This window comes from Macrotis lagotis, chromosome 1 (genome assembly GCF_037893015.1).
Source record: "Macrotis lagotis isolate mMagLag1 chromosome 1, bilby.v1.9.chrom.fasta, whole genome shotgun sequence".
NCBI classification, from domain to species: Eukaryota; Metazoa; Chordata; class Mammalia; order Peramelemorphia; family Peramelidae; genus Macrotis; species Macrotis lagotis.
In genome coordinates this window covers 529,194,714-529,216,965 of record NC_133658.1, presented here as the reverse complement: position 1 = coordinate 529,216,965, position 22,252 = coordinate 529,194,714, and the positions used below count along the sequence as shown (strand labels likewise).

General features: G+C 33.8%; 1 protein-coding gene across 1 annotated transcript in view; it reads left to right on the top strand.

Moving 5' to 3' along the window:
* Window positions 1-22,252, top strand: part of IL1RAPL1 (interleukin 1 receptor accessory protein like 1) — a 1,500,378-nt gene that overhangs the window by 1,436,895 nt on the left and 41,231 nt on the right. Inside the window, exons 7-8 of the mRNA XM_074214222.1 lie at window positions 7,991-8,123; window positions 12,777-12,922. Of these exons, the coding sequence (XP_074070323.1) occupies window positions 7,991-8,123; window positions 12,777-12,922 (279 nt within the window). The remainder of the gene's footprint in view (window positions 1-7,990; window positions 8,124-12,776; window positions 12,923-22,252) is intronic.

The window sequence follows — 22,252 nt, the reverse complement described above, 5'->3', positions numbered from 1 at the left end:
AGAGTCAAAGTCTCATTTTCACCATAGCTTGAGTCCAGAAAACAGGTTCTACTACAAACATTTATGGAGGAATGGGGCTTTTTTGTCTAGTTGATTGTGGGGAACTCTGACCTGTTCTGGTCACAACTAACACATTTTGAAACTGTTAATTTAATCATCATTGTTCTTTGGCAAGAAGTAAACCTGCCAAATGTTTTCTGTTTCCTTTCCCTTGAGTACAGCACTAGCCTTTTTTTCATGAATTTAATTTTTTTATTAGCAAAAAATCTAGTTTATGTTCCTCCCATCCTTCCCTTTCCCCTCAAAAGTATGTGTGGGGAAAAACTTTGTAAAACATATACATTATTAAAGCAAAACAAAATTCCAATCTCATTCTGTACTCACCTTTATGCCATGAGATGAGTTGCATGTTACATCATCAATATTTTACATTAATAATTGATCACTGATCAGAATACTTAGGTCTTTCAAATTTGTTTATCTTCACAGTGTTATTTTTGTATAAATCTTTCTGGTCTGCTCACTTCACTCTGCATCAGATGATATGTCTTCCCAAGATTCTCTGGCCTCACCACTTTTCTCAGAAGCTAAAACTTCATTCCTTTCCTTCCCTTTCTTGTCACTTCCAGCAATAACTCATCATATTTTAGAAAGGTTATAGGAAGAATGAAGATTGGAGGAGTGCTATACTTGTCATATGTAAACTTACCATTAATTAATTTGTGATTTTGGACAAGCCTCTTAACCTCTTTATTTTTTCTTTCTAAATTGAAATGGACATTCAATATCCTTTCCAACTATAATATTCTTCAATACTGTGATATGTCTTTAAAGTTTCTTAGGTTTCTAAAAGTACTTATCATCTCAGCCTGCTGTTCTTTTAGTATAATGTAGAATTTCTTGGAAGAGGACTTATTCAATATAACTATGACAGGACAGAAAAATACTTTCTAACTGACGCGGTTTTAAGACAAAATGAAGAGCTCTTTTTTTTTTTAGCAAAACAGCTTTCTTTACATAGCACTTCATTATATTGCACCACATACAAATAATGATGCAGAAGCAATTTAAATGGTCCTTATGAGATACTGTCTGCAAGCACAAAAATCACTACTCATTAATTGCAATTAGAAGATTCTCTATATGCCGGTGGTTTTAATTAAAAAAGACAATTTGTTGAGTTATGTTTTTAAAAAAAAAAAAAACTTTTAGGTGTGTGAATGATGTTGCTGCTGCTGTTGTTTGTCGATTGGTTATCAATAGGCCAGATAGTGTCCTCTAGTGGAGAAAGAATTTCAATTATCAGCACTTTTAGATACAGCTAAATGATAGATGGCTAATTAGAAGAATATTGCACTGAAGAACAAGTGTTGCTGCCAATTGGAATTCACTGGTTGAAGTGAGTGTGTGTGTGTGTGTGTGTGTGTGTGTGTGTGTTTTTTTTCTGTAAGGTCTTTCTCACATCGTGGCCTGTTTTGGAAGATGGCTGTATAACAAGCATTGTTACCAATTTAGATAGCAAAGGATTTTTTTATGATCAATTTTAAAGTGTTTCCATCTGAACCTGAGGGGGTTTGCGCTGACAGTGCACCTTTCCCTAAAAAAGCTATAGAAGCATTTAATGCAATTTACCATAGCTTTTGTAGAAATCAACTCAAGACTGCAAGAATACCATTATTGTTGTGGCTTAATTCATAGTACATATGCAATTGATGCATGATGCTTTGTAGTCAGTGATTTAACTTTTTCTAATATTTAAAGGAAAATAAATATGTTGAAGGAGAAATTAAACCTTTTTACTCTTACATAGATGAAATGCTAAGTATATTTTGAAATATTGATAACTATTTTGTTGATTAATATGATTTCCAGAATACCTTGACCCAATGTATCTTAACATGACCTAACTGGAAGATTAGCACTATAACTGGCATACCTGAGTTATTTTTAAGGAAAAAGTTGGCAAGGATTGGAAAACATGTAATTTGTTTGAATCATGTATCAGAACCTAAGATTACATTATAAGTGTATCATGTTGAAATAAATTGGTAAGATAGAATGATAGAAAAGATAGATGGTTTCTATTGGTAGCAAGATAGAAACTTCAATTTATACAAGGGAAAAGGGGGAATTATATTTATAAGACTCTTATAAGCTAAAAAGATCACTGGGATTGCTCACAAAAAATTACACTTGATAATGCAAATGATTCCATGACTATATTATATTAATATTTTTAAAAGAAAGGTATTTATAATGACAAACTCAAATACTGGGGAAGTTATAGAACACTAGGCCTGAAGTCAGAAAGACCTGAGTTCAAATTCAGACTTACTAACTCTATGATCCTATGCAAGTCATTTAATTTTGTTTACATCAATTTTTTATTTGTAAAATGAACCAGAGAAGGAAAAGGCAAATCTTTGTCAAGAAAATTCCAAAAAGCATCACAAAGAGAGGTGCAACTGAAATGACTCAACAATGGCTCCAATAATATGGGCTTCTAGGAGAGAAAATTTCTGGGCAGATATATAAGGACTGGTCAGCGAATGAACCAAACAATGGTTAAAGATGCTCTTCCTGTCCACCCAAGATATTCTACCAAACACATATCTTATTATTTCCTGCAATATTACAATCTGCCATTATTATTGGGACTTGCTGAATCAATTCATTTCATTTCACCAAGCATGTATTTCTAATATACTTTGTTCATCTCTCAAAAGTTTGTGAATCCTTTACTCCTTTTTTAATTGTCTTCATGGATACAGTGCCTTAAAGTTATCTATGATGAAGAAATTGATAGACTCTTATGCCATTCTTTTTAAAGTTCATACTGTAAAGCTAACTCAGTTGTAACTTATTTAACATTGGAAAAGACATTTTTATTGCTTAATGGATAGAATGATGGACTTGTAATCAAGAAGACTTTATTCAAATTCAGTTTCACATGCTATCTCTGTGAATTTTAAATTATTTAACCTTAACATCTAAGCGCCATGGTTCCATATCTGAAAACAATCAGGTTTTACTTCAATCATTGCTATATTAAAACAGACTCCTAAGGACAAAATTTCTAGAGAGGCTAATTTTTACCTCAGAAATGAGCAAACTCTGATTAAAAGCTTAATTTGTTTTGTTATTATCTAAGATTTATAATAGAGAAATTATAAATAATGCAAATTAAGATTAAAGTGCATTTTCTGTATATTCTCCCTCCCTCCCCTACCCCCACAGAGAGTCAGCTGCTAAGTATTAACCAGCACAGCACACCCTGAATTTGAAGGTCTTTTTCACTTTTAGATCTAAATCTATTTCTTACTTGAAAATCTCCCAGGTATCTGGGAATTGTGTGGGTACCCAGGGAAGGGATTAGGAGAGAAGAGAAGAAGGAATCAGTAAGAAAAAACGGAGGGTTTCATACAGACATCTTTAGCAGCCTTGAAATACAAAACAAAATGAAACAACAAAACTAGACAATCAAATTGAAAGATAGCATGATGTTATATATAAAATTCTACACTGCAGAAACCACCTTTTTGCCAAGAGGAAGGATTCATGTTTCATTATCTCTTCTTTAGGACTAAGATTACAATTAATATGAATATTTTTCTTTTTAGTGTTATTTTCATTTATATTATTTTATTGTTGTCTCGTCATTTCAGTCCAGTCTGACTCTTCATGTTGGGTTTTCTTAGAAAAGATACTGGAGTGGTTTACCACTTCCTTCTCCAGCTCATTTTACAGATGAGGAAACTGAGACAAACTTGCCCAAGGTCACATAGTTTGTAAGTACCTGAGGGCAAGTGGAGGCACAGAGCATAGAGCACTTAACCTTAGAGCAAGGAGGACCTGAGTTCAAATGTGATCTCAGACATTTGACACTTAATAGCTTTGTGATCTTAGATAAGTCACTTAACCTTGATTGCCTTGTATCCAAGGTCATCTCTAGTTAGCCTGATCCATGTCTGGCCACTGGACTCAGATGACTCCGGAGCAGAAGATGAGGCTGGTGACTTAGCACAGCACTCCCTCACTCAAATCCAATTCACTTACATTCAGATCATCATCTCCCTGATGTCATCATCTTCTTTGAAAATGAAGGACAAATATCATCATCAAATATCTGAAGCCATTTTTGAAATTAGGAAAATGAATCTTCCTGACTCTTTCCATTGAACCACTTTGCTGCCCTTAGACTATTTTAGACAATCTACTCTTTAATTGTTTAATTTTCTCCATTTCTATGTCTTCATATATTTCCTTGAATTCCTCATAGATATCATTACTTACAAAGAATTTCTCATGACATTCATAAACCCTAATAGATTCAACTAGCCCCAATCAATAGTGAGGACCCTGTAAATTTTTTGCTTCCACAAAATGTCCCCAAGAACATTTAGGTATAGATGGTACCTTTATTTCTGTGTTTGACCTTGCTGGCAAATATGACAAGAGCAATTAGCTATGATCCACTAATAACTTTCCTTTTGGTTTATGGCAAACTTTAGTCACAGTAGAGATAAATATTAATTTTCAGTTGAACACCTGGCTTATTAACACCCCTTGTCAACCATTCTGTCATTATTTCTAAAATAGAGCACATTCCCTTTAATGCATCTCCCCTTGAAAACCATTTGTCAATTAGAAATGTACTATGGCTTTATAAGATCTACCCTACTGCACAAAATGAGGTAAAAGCTTGGTCATTTTTTACACAGGATAGTTACATTTATTATATTCAAATACACAGTTATTAGAAAAATTTTTTGATCTTGGTCCTGAATTTAATAATAGCTTATATTTATTTAAATATTTAATTATTGCAAAGTGCTTCTAAGATTTTTTTAGTATGTAAAAGATTCTGTGTATTAAAAATTCCATCAATGACTTGAATATTCAATCATCATAAATAAAGTCTTTTTATTTCTAAAAGAAGACATGTCAAAATTCATAATGTATAGGTCATTTCAGAATATTGAATTATAGTATAATTAAACAACATCAGAAGGTAAACTCTAAATTCTTACAATTGAACCTTATTGAATTATAGTACCATTTAATTAATTGCCCGACTACTACTGAAAATTTAGATAGATACATCATTGTGTGACCTTAAACTAGGAAAAGTCATTGGCTAATAATGAATTTTCCCCATTGTAAATAGTACCACCTGAATTTTGGCATCAAAAGACATTATCTAAATGTTAATTCCCTTCTCTTCCTTCATTGTGCCTAGACAGCTTTTATTTTATTCAGTTTTAAGATTCTATAGTAATAATCATATTCAAGGGACTTTTGCTTCTAGGGATACAGAGGCAAAAATGAAATGCAGTGCCCTCAAGCGGTTTACATTGTAGTGGAATGGACATTCAGGATCAGAACTCAGGATTCAAATTCTAGTTCTGTTACTTATATTCTATGTGATAAAAATGCGTGGTTTTAATTTGAGCAAGTTACTTATCCTCTTCTTGTGTCCTTCAGCTGTAAAATGGAGAAATGGAGTTGTTTAACTATATGATCTCTGAGATACTTCCCAAGGTTAAATCTATGTTTCTCTGTTCTGCTGGAAATGGGGTGATGGAAGAAAGAGATAATTAAACATTAACACATAAATTCAATGCAAGCAGTTTGAAGAAAGAGACAGAGACAGAGTCAGAGAATCACTAGAAATTGAAGGAATTAAATAAGACTTAATAGAAAAGTTGGTTACTTTATCTGCAATGTAAGATGGGGATCCTAAAATATTGGTGATGAAGTGGAATGCATTATTAGCATGGGAATTAACATGTCCAAATAATGGAGGTGGGGCATGGAATGCTGAGTTTAGGGAATAATTAGTGGTTATTTTGGATGGAATATGGAATTTGTGAAGGAGAAAAAATAAAATAATATATAATATAATATATAATATATAATGTAATAAACAATATATAAAATAATGTTAGAAAATAAGCTGACACTAGTTTACTCTGGGTCATAAATGTCCACCTAAATGATTTGTACCTAAATCTAGGAGCAATAAAGAACTACCAAAAATTTTTTTACTGTTTTTTTAAACAATATGATTAGAGCTATGTCTTAAGATTATTACTATTAACATATACATGAGATGAACTAGAGAGAGGAAAAATTGCTGTCAGAGAAAACAGTTAACAGGCTGATGAAATTAGTCAATCAGGAGATGATTAGGACCTCTATAAAGGTGGTGGCAGCAAAAATGCAGAGTCAGGTGTGAGAAATAGAAATAGAATTGGCAAGGTTTGGATTGAGGAAGGGAAAAGATTCAAAGATGACTTGGATATTATGAATTAAAATTGATATGTAAATGGAATGAAAGTAGCCCCTCAGCAAGGAAATTTAAATTAGAGGCATCTGGCATCATTTGGAATTATTTTAAGAGCCTTACCATAGCCTGAATCTAATTGTCTGTGAACAGAGCAAGGTGAAATACTATCAGGTTGTTTTATGTATATCCCATCATTTGATCCAACAATCCAGTAAAGAATGTACTAAGTGTAATTTATCCCAAGCAATTTTCTATGGTTGCAATGGCAGTAAATTTGGGATGTAGGAAGCTTAGATCAAATATTTTCCAAATCCAAATTAGGTACTTTGTTTAGTGAACTAGGTAAAATGGAATATATTGTTTGGAGCATTGGCCTAAGGAGAGTCTAGAGATCCCCTTGGTTATCTAAGTAGAGAACTGGAAATATGAGGCAAGTAGAGGAAATGGACTTGTGGGTTTGGGTTTTTTTTATTTCTTTTGGAAGAGAAAGAACTCCTTGATAAGGTACCAATGCAGGTTGGAACCCACAATACTTCTTTCTAGCAGGTGACATAATAGTTAAGAGTTCTAGACTGGTAGTTAAGTTTTTTATTTAGTAGCTTTTCAGTCCTATATGATTGATTCTTCATGACCCCATTCGAGTTTTCTTGTCAAAGATACTGGAGTGGTTTATCAATTCCTTCTTCAGATCATTTTACAGATGAGGAAACTGAGACAAACAGGATTAAGTGATTTGCCCAGAATCACACAACTAAGTCAACATCTGAGGCCAGATTTGAACTTATCCAGATCTGGCATTCTACCCACTGCACCTTCTAGTTTTCCTAGAGTCAAGAAGACCAGATCAAATTCTGATTCAGATACTTTGTGAATATAATGTCTATCTGCTTTAGTTTTCTCATCTGTAAAATGAGAATCAGAACCTATCTGATAAGGTTGTTGATCAGATGAGATAGTACAAGTAAGGAGCTACATATATGCTAGTTATTTCTATTATTATAAATGATAGTCTTAAAAACTTGTTTAGAATATTAAGAGGTCAAGTAACTTATCCATGTTCACATGTCAGGGGTAGGATCTGAATCCTCTACTACCACCACACAACAACCACTAAAATTTTTTTTGCTATCATACTGAATATATTTAATATGTATCAGCTAGTCAATAGTTATTTTCACTGTGGTATTTTTTTGCCTTCCATCCAGAATCTCAATAAATGGAACATGTTTGAGCATTGTTAATAATTTTTTTTATTCTAAAGATAGATGATGCCAAGAATTTTATTGGTATGGTTTCCTTCCTATCTATTTTTCTTTATGATTGTAGACCTTATTGATTTGAAATTAGACTTTTCATGGAATAAATTATATTGTTGCAATATTGCAGGCAGCCTTGGATTATCGGCTTCTTATATTTCTTGATCAGAGATGTGACTTCCTTTGTATATTCTAATATATATTGGTCTAAGACACATTTTCTTTACCTTGAAAAATTTTAACAATAATTCTCAATCCATTGACCAACCATTCTATCAAAAGTTTATGCTCTTAATTTTGACCTAGGTACAAAAACATGAATCTCAAAAGCAGTACTTAGCATTGTATTATAAACCCATAAAAATGACCCAAGTCTTTTTTTTCTAGCTGCTTCAACAAATTAAATATTTTAAAATAACATATTTTCATTATTTCTCTCTAACAGGCAATTTAGCTAATCTAACCTGCCGAGCATTCTTTGGATACAGTGGAGATGTCAGTCCTTTAATTTACTGGATGAAAGGAGAGAAATTTATTGAAGATCTTGATGAAAATCGGGTCTGGGAAAGTGACATTAGGTAAAACACAAGTTGTTGTCAGTGTTTTATTTTCCTTTTGCTATATTCAATGAACTTACTTAGAGAAAGCAGTCATGAATAAATATAAATTTTTTAAACTGCTTCTCTGACAATAAAAATCCTTTAATATTGAATGACAGAAAGGCCAAAGACTATTACCTTTAATTTTTAAAAAATTGCCTTATTATGTAATTCTGCTATATCCCATACTATATGTTTCTTCCTTAAGGATATGATTTCTCTCTCATCACATTCAACTTAGATCAATGTATACTATGGGAATTATGTAAAGACTAACAAACTGCCTTCTGTGGGGAGTGGGGGGAGGGAAGCAAGATTGGGGGGAAATTGTAAAACTCAAAATAAATAAAACCTTACTAAAATTTAAAAAATAAATTGAATGACAGAGAGTAAAAGTTGTTCAGTGACTGACTGACGAAATGCATAACAAGCCTGGAGATTGAGAAGTTACAGAAAGTAAATATGTCAAGAAATGTTTTCACTAAGGAATATATGGTTCAAGAGATCAAAGTACAATAAAAATATGGAAATTGTGACAGCATGATTTTTCTAAGCCTGCTCAAAACTAGAAGAAGAAGAAAAGAAAAGAAGAAGAAGAAGAAGAAGAAGAAGAAGAAGAAGAAGAAAGAAGAGCAGAGGAAAGAAGAGCAGAAGAAGAAGAAAGAAGAGCAGAGGAAGAAGAAGAAGAAGAAAGAAGAGCAGAGGAAAGAAGAGCAGAAGAAGAAGAAAGAAGAGCAGAGGAAGAAGAAGAAGAAGAAAGAAGAGAAGAAGAAGAAGAAGAAGAAGAAGAAGAAAGAGCAGAGGAAGAAGAAGAAGAAGAAGAAGAAAGAAGCACAGAGGAAGAAGAAGAAGAAAGAAGAGCAGAGGAAGAAGAAGAAGAAAGAAGAGCAGAGGAAGAAGAAGAAGAAGAAGAAGAAGAAGAAGAAGAAGAAAAAGAAGAAGAAGAAGAAAAGAAAGAAGAGCAGAAGAAGAAGAAGAAGAAGAAGAAGAAGAAGAAGAAGAAAGAAGAGCAGAGGAAGAAGAAGAAGAAGAAGAAGAAGAAGAAGAAAGAAGAGCAGAGGAAGAAGAAGAAGAAGAAGAAGAAGAAGAAAGAAGAGCAGAGGAAGAAGAAGAAGAAGAAGAAGAAGAAGAAGAAAGAAGAGCAGAGGAAGAAGAAGAAAGAAGAGCAGAAGAAGAAGAAAGAGGAGCAGAGGAAGAAGAAGAAGAAAGAAGAGCAGAAGAAGAAAGAAAGAAGAGCAGAGGAAGAAGAAGAAGAAAGAAGAGCAGAGGAAGAAGAACAAGAAGAAGAAGGAGAAGAAGAAGAAGAAGAAGAAGAAAGAAGAGCAGAGGAAGAAGAAGAAGAAAGAAGAGCAGAGAAGAAGAAGAAGAAGAAAGAAGAGCAGAGGAAGAAGAAGAAGAAAGAAGAGCAGAGGAAGAAGAACAAGAAAGAAGAGCAGAGGAAGAAGAACAAGAAAGAAAAGCAGAGGAAGAAGAACAAGAAAGAAGAGCAGAGGAAGAAGAACAAGAAAGAAGAGCAGAGGAAGAAGAAGAAGAAAGAAGAGCAGAGGAAGAAGAAGAAGAAAGAAGAGCAGAGGAAGAAGAAGAAGAAAGAAGAGCAGAGGAAGAAGAAGAAGGAAGAAGAGCAGAGGAAGAAGAAGAAGGAAGAAGAGCAGAGGAAGAAGAACAAGAAAGAAAAGCAGAGGAAGAAGAACAAGAAAGAAGAGCAGAGGAAGAAGAACAAGAAAGAAGAGCAGAGGAAGAAGAACAAGAAAGAAGAGCAGAGGAAGAAGAACAAGAAAGAAGAGCAGAGGAAGAACAAGAAAGAAGAGCAGAGGAAGAAGAAGAAAGAAGAGCAGAGGAAGAAGAAGAAAGAAGAGCAGAAGAAGAAGAAGAAGAAGAAGAAGAAGAAGAAGAAGAAGAAGAAAGAAGAGCAGAAGAAGAAAGAGGAGTACAAGAAGAAGAAGAGAAGAAGAAGAAGAAAGAAGAGCAGAAGAAAGAAGAGTACAAGAAGAAGAAGAGAAGAAGAAGAAGAAAGAAGAGCAGAAGAAGAAAGAGGAGTACAAGAAGAAGAAGAAGAAGAAAGAAGAGCAGAAGAAGAAAGAGGAGTACAAGAAGAAGAAGAGAGAGAAGAAGAAGAAATAAAAAGAAGAAGAAAGAAGAGCAGAAGAAAGAAGAGTACAAGAAGAAGAGAAGAAGAAGAAGAAAGAAGAGAAGAAGAAGAAATAAAAAGAAGAAGAAAGAAGAGCAGAAGAAAGAAGAGTACAAGAAGAAGAGAAGAAGAAGAAGAAAGAAGAGAGAAGAAGAAGAAAGAAAGAAGAAGAAAGAAGAGCAGAAGAAGAAAGAGGAGTACAAGAAGAAGAAAAGAAGAAGAAGAAGAAGAAGAAGAAAAAGGAGAAAGAAGAGCAGAAAAAGGAGAAGAGCAGAAGAAGAAAGAAGAGCAGAAGAAGAAGAAAGAAGAGCGGAAGAAGAAAGAGGAGTACAAGAAGAAGAAGAAGAGAAGAAGAAGAAGAAGAAAGAAGAGCAGAAGAAGAAAGAGGAGTACAAGAAGAAGAGCAGAAGAAGAAGAAGAAAAAGAAGAAAGAAGAGCAGAAAAAGGAGAAGAGCAGAAGAAGAAAGAAGAGCAGAAGAAGAAGAAAGAAGAGCAGAAGAAGAAAGAAGAGCAGAAAAAGGAGAAGAGCAGAAGAAGAAGAAAGAAGAGCAGAAGAAGAAGAAAGAAGAGCAGAAGAAGAAGAAGAAAGAAGAGCAGAAAAAGAAGAGCAGAAAAAGAATAGCAGAAAAAGAAGAGCAGAAGAAGAGCAGAAGAAGAAGAAAGAAGAGCAGAGGAAGAAGAAGAGCAGAAGAGTAGAAGAAAGAAGACCAGAAGAAGTAGAAAGAAGAGCAAAAGAAGAAGAAAGAAAAAGAAGAAAGAAGAAGAAGAAGAAGAAGAAGAAGAAGAAGAAGAAGAAGAAAGAAGAGCAGAAGAAAAAGAAGGAAGAGCAGCAGCAGAAGAAGAAGAAGAACAAGAAGAAAGAGCAGAAGAAGAAGAAAGTAGGGCAGAAGAAGAGCAGAAGGAAAAAGAAGGAAGAGCAGAAGAAGAAGAACAAGAACAAGAACAAGAAGAGCAGAAGAAGAGGAAGAGGAAGAAGAAGAAGAAGAAGAAGAGAACAAGAACAAGGACATTATCAAAGTACTAGATACAGAACCCTGTAACATTCTTATCTTCCCACATATATTTCTTATACATTCTAATTACCTAGTAAAATTGAAAAGCACTTGAGGAAGGTAATGCAAATTGTATTCCTGTATTAAAGTCTTCCTTATTCTGATTTTGATGCACAAATATTTATGTAGTAGAGAGGATAAAGAGGAGTAAATTTAGAAAAATTATCAAGCTTAAGGACAAAATCAAAATCCCCTTTATTTCCTTCTTCTGACTTCAAGATCATCTGAATTATTCACTAAAATTAAGCTTCATTTCATCTACCAAATCTTGAACACAATTTAATGTGATATTAGCCACAGTGAATGCCCTATGACAGAATCAAATTAATGTATAAAATTTTGAACTTTATCTTCATCTGAAGATCATGTTATCTACGGTAAGAAAAGCAATTTTGGCATTTTCTGCTTATCATCTTCAACATGAAAACCTGATAAAGGAAACAAAAAAAAATTCTTCAAAAAGTTACTCTTCTCTGCCCAGTGGCAAGATGCCAGCAGGTATCTCATCCTAGAGTACTCTGCTATTAGCCATAGCACAGACCAAGAGTAATATGAAATGTGGAATGAAGTTGAGCAATAATTCTTGTTTAAAGCTTTGCTATTGTCTTTCACCCAAAGACTTTGAACTTCAAAAGTTTAAAAGAAGACATAAAACTCATTACAATGTTTTTTGTTTGTTTGTTTTTCTTGTTCAGGAAAGACTATAAGGAGGTTTTCCATGTTCTTTCCTGAATCTGAAAATGTGTGTATCTGGGGAGGTAGGGGTGGAAATTCAGGAGGAGAAGGAGAGGTAGAGAATCAGCTGGAGGGTACTAAGAGAAGGTAGCAACAGTTTGAGAAAATACCACCTTATTTGCTACATAAAATGCTAAACTCATTGGCAGTTGGTTGGAGGAACATTTTACTATTCATTTCAAATGTCAAAATTAACCATTTTACAGAATATTCAGCCTCGAGTTTAAAAATTTCACATTTCTTTAAAAATAGGCAATTATATTTTATTATTTATAAAATGCCAGACTAGGAACTTCAACAGAAATGTCAAAATATTAAAGAAATGTGAAATTTCTTGACATACAATGAGAAATGACTTTACAGACTATGACATCATATTTTTTCACCTTCTTAGACCAACACCATAATATATCTCATCTGATAAACAATTCATAAACTTTTCTTCAAGGTGTCCTTCACCTCTCTGTTTTTACCATGTGAGTTGTCCTTCTAAGGAAGATAATTAGCTGCAACTGTCATTTGCATCCACCTAGACAAGATTTCTCATTAGAAGTGAGGAACAAAGAGGCATGGTGCAATTTAATTAAGATGAAATCAAGTCATAGCCAAATTTGAAGATCAAATATTGTGGATTATGGATAGTGTATTCATATCAGAAAATCAGAATCATGTAATAATCTGATATTGTATATATTTGTGTATGTGTGTGTCATTCAGGATTCTTAAAGAACATCTTGGGGAGCAAGAAGTTTCCATCTCATTAATTGTCGACTCTGTAGAAGAAGGAGATTTGGGAAATTATTCATGTTATGTTGAAAATGGAAATGGTCGTAGGCATGCCAGTGTTCTCCTTCATAAACGAGGTAAAGATGACTGTTCCCTTGTGCATGTTATTTGTGGAAAGGACTTTATTCTGGCCTTGACTCTTTTGGGAAATGAGATATTTTAAAAAAAGAAGTGAATACTATTTTCTCAAGAAAGCTATAGTTAAAGTAATATACTAGCATGCTATAAAGGTTGTAAACTTTGTAAAAATATACAAGTAATTTTAGTGTTAAATTGAGTGTTAGTGTTAACTTTTTGTCACCATTCTTTTTCTTTATCACAAACCCACCAACTGAAATTCTTCCTTGTAATACGAAAAACACTTAAGCAAAGTCACTAAATACCTCTGCCTAATTTTGTCTATTGCATCCCAAATCTGTAGTCTATATTTTTCTCCTGAAAAGAAGGTGGTTTGTTTTCCTAACAGTTACTTACAATTCCATCAGAATTCGATGATTTTTAGTGTCATTATAATCAGCATCACTTTAGCAATTTCACATATTATTCCTGGTCATATTACTTCCTTCTAAATCAGTTCATATAAGTCTTTCAATGTTATTTTTTCTGAATTCCTCACATTTGTCATTTCTTATGTTAATAAAATAATAATAATAATAATAATAATAATAGTAATAATACTCCATGAGCTTCATATACCACAGAATGTTATCATTTCCTAGTGGGTACCCATTTCCTTCTTGTTTCCCCCCAAAAAATGGTTGCTATTGAGATTAAGTAATCTCTCATAATTTCAAAGTCATTTTATGTATTACTAGAGCAAGTTCTTTGAGAATAAACATTGTCTCATACATTGCCTATAGCATGTTACAATAATAATAAAAATAACTAAAATATACATCTTTTAACATTTGCAAAACATCATACAAATATTAGCTCATTTTATCCTTACAAAAGGCCTGAATGATAGGTGTTTTTGTTTGTTTGTTTTGTTTTTAATCTCCATTTCATAGCTGTAGAAATGTGATCAAACAGAAGTGACATGATTTGCCCAGTGTCAGATAATTAAGTGTTTGAAGTCTGATTTGAATTCAGGTCTTTCTAACTCCAAGTTCAATGTTCCATTCATTAAACCATTAAGGGTTTTTAATTGCCTTTTAAAAGAAGTAAGGATTGAATTGTTCAGACTAATATGAAATGTAGGATACTATCCATTATTGCTATTTGGTAGTGAAACTTTTTAATGAATTAAAATAAAACAGTGAAATGTTTTCAAACTCTGTGATATGTCTGCTAGATAGCTTTCAGGTATTAAAAATATACATCATAATATTTTATTGGTCAAAAATGCAGCTAGTTTCAAACCTCCTATTTGATTCAAATTTCTTTTTAGATAGAAAAATAAAAATAAATAATTTATGACTTTATTGACAGAGAAATTATGGATACCTTTTAAATATTGTTTTTGGAAGAATTTTGGAGCAAATCCCTGTTATCTTCAAGGTGATGAGAGTATTGCTTTGTTTTATTTTTCAAGGCAATGAGGTTAAATGACTTGCCCAAGGTCACATAGCTAGGTAATTAAAGGTCCTCCTGACTCCAGGGCCAGTGCTGTATCTACTGTATCACCTAGATGTCCCTGATGAGAGTATTTTTTGAAAGAAGCTATGGAATAAATGCTAAGACCAAGTAACAAGACACCTTTGGATCTTAGATCTGTCTCTTACAGTTGTGTGACCCCAAATAAATTACTAAATCTTTATTAGACTCAGTTTCCTAATATATAAAATGGTAAAATTTACCCAGGAAAAACATTTAAGATGCAATAGAGATTATATAATGTTTTGTTTAATGCTAGGCATTTGGGGGAGGAATAGGAGAGAGGTGTGAAACTGGTGCTTCCACTAACTACATAATAATCACCTATGCCGCCCCTTTCTCACACACACACACACACACACACATACACACACACGCACACTTACCACTTTTATTTTACTGTTTAAGGAATTTCTGGTAAAGAAAGAAATTCCTTTTATCCATTAATTCCCTATATCAAGACTAAATGATAACTATCCTGAAATTTATGGTCTTAGAGATCTGAAAGACCAACTCATGGTCACATAAGTCTATCTCCTCTGTCAGCAACAGAATTTGAAAATAAGTGTAGATGACTTGGAGTCAGGCTTTCTATCTCCTTTAGCACACTGTCCATTATAACCAACAAGATAATAATTCTCATTAAAGGAGAGAAAAAGGAGGACATTGTGTAATCTAATTAAGATCACATAAATCTATAGACAAATTTGGATATAAATGTAGTAACTTGTGAACAGTGTCATCAAATCTGCCTCTACCATTCAAAATGCATTTGAAAATTAAGAAAGAGAATTCACTGCCAGAGAAGAGATGAACTTAAAATACAGAAACAGCTATTTTTCAATCAGAGTCAAAATGGGATTTTTTTCCCCTGGAATATGCACATTCCTCAACCTTTTCTTTCTTTTGTTCTTTTGGTTCAGTGATGGGAAGCAGTGCGAGGGGCATTATAAATGCCTGTAAAAATAAATTTATTTGCTAAAAATTAAAACTTAAATGAGAACAATAAGACAAAGAGACTAAAACACTGTATTTGTTAATCAGTGAACCATTCTTTTCTAGATAGAGGAGCTAAAAGATAAAAGACAAAACTGAGTTAAACTGCTGTTGGCCTGGTTAATGTGGGTTCATACTAGAGGTACAAAAACAGGCTGGCAAATATTTCATTTACTGTTCATATCCTAGTAAATGAGCTTTGTATGGCAATCATATTATTTGTGCACTTTCTTGGTGCATTGGTCCATTGAAGGAAGTGTCTCAAAGTCATTACAGACTGGTGATTCTGCCAGTAATAACCACAGTAACACATTTATACATGATGCTTCTTTAGAGGTAGTGTGATTTTCTGGGTGTGATAGCTTCAAGTGACAAAGGTGTTGTTTCTTGAAGACAATTATACCTTAAGATAGACTGTTGGAATAACTTATCATACCATATACCCCCTCTGGAAGTTTGAGTCCTTAATCAGAACAAAAGAAGCAAGTGTTTCTAGCATACTATCAATTTCAAATCTGTTGCACAACATTCTTCATCAGATCTTTAGGAAGTGATTAACTCATTAAGAATAAATCTGTTGAGCTATTATAATCTATTGAGCTATTATAAACTCAATCCTAAAGAATATCAACCCTTTACTAGATACTATACAGATGATACTTCCAGAAAGAATCTAAACAATACTTCACACAATTAAGAAGTTCATAAATAAGTTAGAGAATATGGAGCACAGGTTGCATTTACCTTTCATCAATAAATAAAAGGAATGAATAATTTTGGTGGGGGGAGAAGTAAAGAGCTGACTAAGAACATCCATGGATTTGGATTTATGGATGATGGTTTTCAGTAATAAAGATATGATAGATTCCTGACCAGAGATGGAACATACCTAACAAAGGTTCATTACTAAGTGTTTTGCAAATCTAATCTAAAAAGCTTTAAATTAAAAAAGATTAAAGAAGAGATAAGACTCATTATGTATGTCTCCCAATACAGATACTATAGAAAATGTCCACAAAAAAGGAAAAAAATAGATGTGATGTTCAGAAATTTGTGAGAAAAAAATAATCAAGAAAAGAGTCAGGAGTAAGGCTTATGGTATTAGAGGTCTTTATACAAATGTTCAAATGCACTACAAGAATACAAGAAGAAAAATTAGTGTCTCTAATGCAAGGAGACAAATTTAACCTCATAAATATCCTTGCAACTTGGACTAGATCATAGTTTTACCTGGGTAATACATGATACAGAAAAAATGGAATTGATAAAAGGAGTGACATAGGCACTATGTATTAACACCTACTCATGTAGGAAAATCCAAGAACTTTGTATTTGGGTGAAGATCAAGAAAGGGAGAAACAGAAGTGATTTTGTCATTAGTGTTTACTGCAGTTTTACTGAAAAGGAAAAATAGAACTGCAGTTTTCTAGTAATGATAGAGAAATTCTCTTACTGGACAGTTTCAGTAGACCCATTTGTCCATGTCCACCACGTTCTGTATTTATCCCTTTCTATCTTCATGTACTATTTTCTTTTGAGAGAGGTATTTATCATCTATCTTATTTTCCCTTCAGAATTTTAGTGTCTTTAAATCAAGTCCTGGTTTGTAGTATTTGCCACAAATGTTCACAATGAAAATTTAAAATTGGCTCTAACTAGCCAGTTGAAGCTGACTCCAGTTCACCTTTTAATTTTTATATCCTACTTCAAACGTTCTCAAAGTAGAGTCTGTGAGACCCTTTCAAAAGTCCTTATATCAAAACTGCTTTCCTAATAATACGAAAACATTTTATTTTCTAATAATACTGACAGATATAACCAATGAAACATCTTCAGGTAGATGTCAGGGGTCACTAACTTTTGAGTGTTAAGAGGTTCTAAGATCCAAAAATTTGAGAACCAATGATTTTTATAGCAAGATTGTTAGTTAACTGTTTTTCCCCTTTATTCTGTAATCAAATCATTCTATCCAATTTACCTCTCCACAGCCTCTGCCTTCCTAAGGTATACCTACTTATTCCTGAAGTGAAACAAAGAGTTTTCATGGTATTGAACTTCTTTATTATTTCATTGGTGTCCATAGATGTTATCCCATTTCCTTGCCAGTATTTCTCATCTCAGCAAATGTTGCTTTATAGAGCTTTGCTTTATTGAACTTCACAGATATATTTTTACAAATTGAAGGTCTGTAGCAACCCTGGGTTGAATAAGTCTTTTGTCATCATTTTCCCAACAGCATGTGTTCAGATCATGTCTCTGTGTCACAGTTTAGTAATTCTAGCAACATTTCAAACATTTTCATTATTATTATTATATCTGTTATGGTGATCCATGATCATTGATGTTACTATTAAATTGTTTGGGGGAATCACAAACTGTGTCCATATTAGAGGGTGGACTTAATCAATAAATGTTATTTGTATTTTTATTGCTCAACCAACTACCAGTCCTCTCTCTGTCTGTCTGCTGTCTGCCTCTCTGTCTCTTTCTCTCTCTCTCTCTCTCTCTCTCTCTCTCTCTCTCTCTCTCTCTCTCTCTCTCTCTCTCTCTCTCTCTGCCTCTCTGATGCTCTCTGTCTCTCTCTTTTTCTCTCATTGGGCCTCCCTGTTCCCTGAGATCCAAGAATATCGAAAGTAGGACAAATGATAATCCTACCATGATCTAGAAGACTTTTTTAAATTAAAAAAAACTGGAAATGCTTAAATTTAACGAGGAAGGCATATTGAAAGCCAAGATAAGGCTAATACTACACTGCCACCCTAATCAATCATCAATCTTCAACATTGAAGTAAGAGCCTCCACCAGCAAACAGATATTTGCTCACTGAAGGATCAGATGATGGTTTGCAAGTTTTAGCAATAAGGTGCCCCAATCCCTGTCTGCTGGTAATACTTACAACACCTTCTAGGATGAGAAGACAGTGTGATATTTTAAATCTTCTCTGCACACTTCTGAACTACTAATTTGATCTTTGGTCTCAATATTTCTCTCTAATTAAGAGGCTCCCAAATCTACTTTCTTCACCAGTTTCTAGACCTTCTTATAGACTTAGGCTACCCTCCTACCTATTCCATTATGAACTTCCTTGTCTTTTAGCTCTCCTAACCAGGACTCCCCCTGCATTCACTTTATTCATGTTGCCCATGGGCTAGTGCTAAGAGGATTTACTTTTGTATTTCTTTGCCATGAATAAATAATATATTTGGCAGTGTAGGAGCAATGACTTTTCAATAAATCAATTTCTTTTCTATATCTCCTCAAACTTGAATGAGAGATAGGAAATAAGTTTTAGCTATGGGAAATGTGTGGAAAAATTGTGGTCATGACTAAAAATAAGAGAGGTTTTCATGAGGCAGAAGTGGACAGGGAATAACAATGAATATAATTTATAATGTCACCATTTTATTTTGAGCTAAATGAAAATTAAAGTTTGCTTCCTCCAGGGAACTGTGCTTCTTGGACATTCTGGTTACTTTGTAACTGTCCTATTAACTGGTATTCTAGCAATCTAGTTCAAAGTAGGTAGGTTCAGATTTATTGATTCCAAGAAGACAGTAAGTCATTCTTCACAGAAGTGATTTTGTAAAGTGGCAAAGCCTTCATTTCAAGGAATAAGCAGTAGTTAACAATGATCAACAACCAGGTTTTCTCCATTCCCTCTCAAATCCAAATTGCTTCTTTCTTTCCTAACAATGTAATCGATAGGTACTAGGCTTAGTCAATAAATTCCTTGGCTCACAGAATATCTCTAGTAATGTAATTAAGACAGAGATCATTTAGGATACATTATTTTGAAACCTGAATGATTTTAAACCTATTTATTGTATTGTATCATCTTCCCTTTGCCCATTGTATTTTCTTAGTACTTTTACTCACTGAAGGGTGAAGTAAGATTGTAGAACTATATGTAGTATCAATAAATACTGGAGGTTTTTGCCAAATTTAGTAACACATTTTCAAACACACAACCTTGAAGAAGTATGGATATTATGACATTCTCTCTGTTTTTAGGGGGGGTTGGGAGGTGAGGGTCCTGACCCATGAATTCATCAATCAGGGAAATTCTCACTGTAGAAAAGCTTACTATTGATGTAGATCAACAAACGATCTCTAAGTCTTGGTTGTGGAAAGTCACCTGGATCAAATGAGAGATTTAAGTGATTTGCCCATCATCTTCCACCAATGAAGATGAACAACTTATTCATCTTGAAATCTCAGAGGATTGTTTTGGAAATTCAACTGAGACATTAAAGGATTTTAAAATGGTTTGATTCTCCTTGAATAGTTACCACCATTTGATACTATTGGTACCCTCTCCTTCTGAATATTCTCTCCTTTATTGGTTCCAAAGACACTAAACTCCTGATTTTGACCTTTTACCCCAGAGAGAGGACCCTATGCATTGGAAAGCTTCATGGATTTGGTTGAGTCCAAGTAGCTCCAACTCTGGGGAGGGTACTAACAGAGCAAAGAGCAGAGCAGCATAGTACTTTGAGTGGAAAATTGAAATTGTTCTATTGCTAAAGATATTGTCAATTGTATCATACCATTTATTAACCCAAATGTGAAAGTTCTGAGAGGAAAGACCAAACTAATGATTAGTCCATCCAATAACAAGCTTGGATGTATGGGCTCATTGCATTCTGTTGCCAGATGTATCATTCTGGTGCATGATGGGCATCAATGCTATGCTGTGCCCTTGTGCCTTGCTGAAATGGGAGGAAGAGATACCAATGCAAGAACAAGTAACCAGACCATAATCTACAGTTTTGTTTCCCTTCTACCAGGCCACAGGATGGAATAGTCATGATAAAAGCAAGGGAGTAGGATCCCTTGAACAGCATACCCCTCACTGTAATAAACCTAATTGTGCAAATCAAGACACCAACCTCTTGATACGTTGGCATAGTCCTCTTTAATACCAAAGGACAACTATTATTATTAAAGATTGGCTGAGCTCAGCATGAGTGAAGTAAAAGACTAAAAGAATAGTCATCAACATAATAATAATGATGATGATGATGATGATAATTACAACTATAACCATAAAAACTGACATTTGTACAACATTTGACTCCCACACCTGGACCCCAGGCATATAATTTTCCTGGGACTGCAGGGTATCTCATATCAGTCAGTTTGGTGCAGTTATACTGATACCAAGGGTAAGGACTTCATCTCTGCTTCCATATTCATACATCGGCAGGAATCTTCAGCTGTGGTACTCTTTTCCTCATAGATTAAGTAGATTCTATCATTGCTCTTTTTGCTTAGAGCACAAATAATTTTTTGGCTATATTTCTCTTAGGAAGAGAAAACTGGACTAGCTAGATGGCACAGTAGATAGAGCACCAGCTCGGGAATTAGGGGAACCTGAGTTCAAATCCCATCTCAGACACTTCATAATTACTTAGCAGTGTGAGGTTGGGCAAATCACTTAAACCCATTGCCTTGCAAACCCCCCCCAAAAAAAAAGAGTCATCCAGTTAGAAGAGTTGATGTACCAAGACCAGTGGTTTAGTACACAGAAAAGAACAACTTCCTTGTGTCCTCAGTCTAAAATCTATCCTTCTCTAGTTCCTGATTACCAAGGACTGTATCTTTCTCAGAACTTCCAATTTAGAGTAAAAAATTCCATTTGATTCCATGTTCAATTTCCAAGTGCTAAAGAATAAAAAACTAGTCCCTGTCTTGGAGGTTGCTTTTCCAAGTGACTAGAGGATGCTCAGAGTTTAGAGCTCTTTAGTTTTCAACTCTAAAATTTCTCCGAGGCTGGTAAGTGATACAGAGAATGGAGTTCTTAGTCTGAAATCAGAAATACCTGATTTGAAATCTAGCCTCAGATACTTAACTAACTATATAACTGGAGGCAAATCATTTACCCTTTTGCCTCAGTTTCCTTATCTGTAAAATGAGGATAATAATAACAATTACCTCCACAGAGCTGTGAGAATCAAATAAAATAATATTTGTAAAACATTTAGCAACAAGTCTGGTGTATAGTATGGATTAAATGTTTATTCCCTTCCCTTTCCCCTTTGCTCAGAAAGAAAAAACACAGAGAGAAAGCTAATTGCTGGAAACAAAACTGTTATCTTCTTATTAACTAGTTTCATTCTTGATCTTCCATATAGGCATATGTTGGCAAATCTTTGCACATTCTAGCATTCCCTATACTAGTATTGGGAGTGGCATTTTAGTGTTTCACATTCAAAGCCTAGCTATTATCTTAGTTGTTTATCTCTTCCCAACCACCAACATAAAATCAATTGTGTTTCTGCATCTTTTTGCTTCCTTCTCAATATTTCTCAAATAATCTTTTCCCTCTCTATTGTCATTTATCTAAATACAGAAACTCATCATTATGGTCCTCATAAATCTTTCCATTATCCTTCAAAACCATCATTTATAACATCACTAGATAGCATTTTTCATATATAGACAATTATGTCACTCACTTGTTCACAACCCTTCATTATCTTCCATTTTCCTATTACATATAGTTTTTCAACTCTTTTGACTAACATTAAAAGTCTTGTTTTTTTCCTTTTTCCAGACATTTTGCATAATATGTTCTATATACTCTTTGTTTAAGACAAACTAGTGTCTGATACTGCTTATCAGCCATTTCCTGTTCCCTTAACTATGTCTAGTCAATATTCCTGACATTTAACCACTTCTCTCTTGATTTTTCCCACATATTAAAACAAATTTTAATGTCACCTCATAATAATATAATAGCCAAGTTAAAAGAGAAACCTTAGGAGACATTTAATCCCCTCCTTCATTTTACAAATGAGGAAAAATTCAGGAAA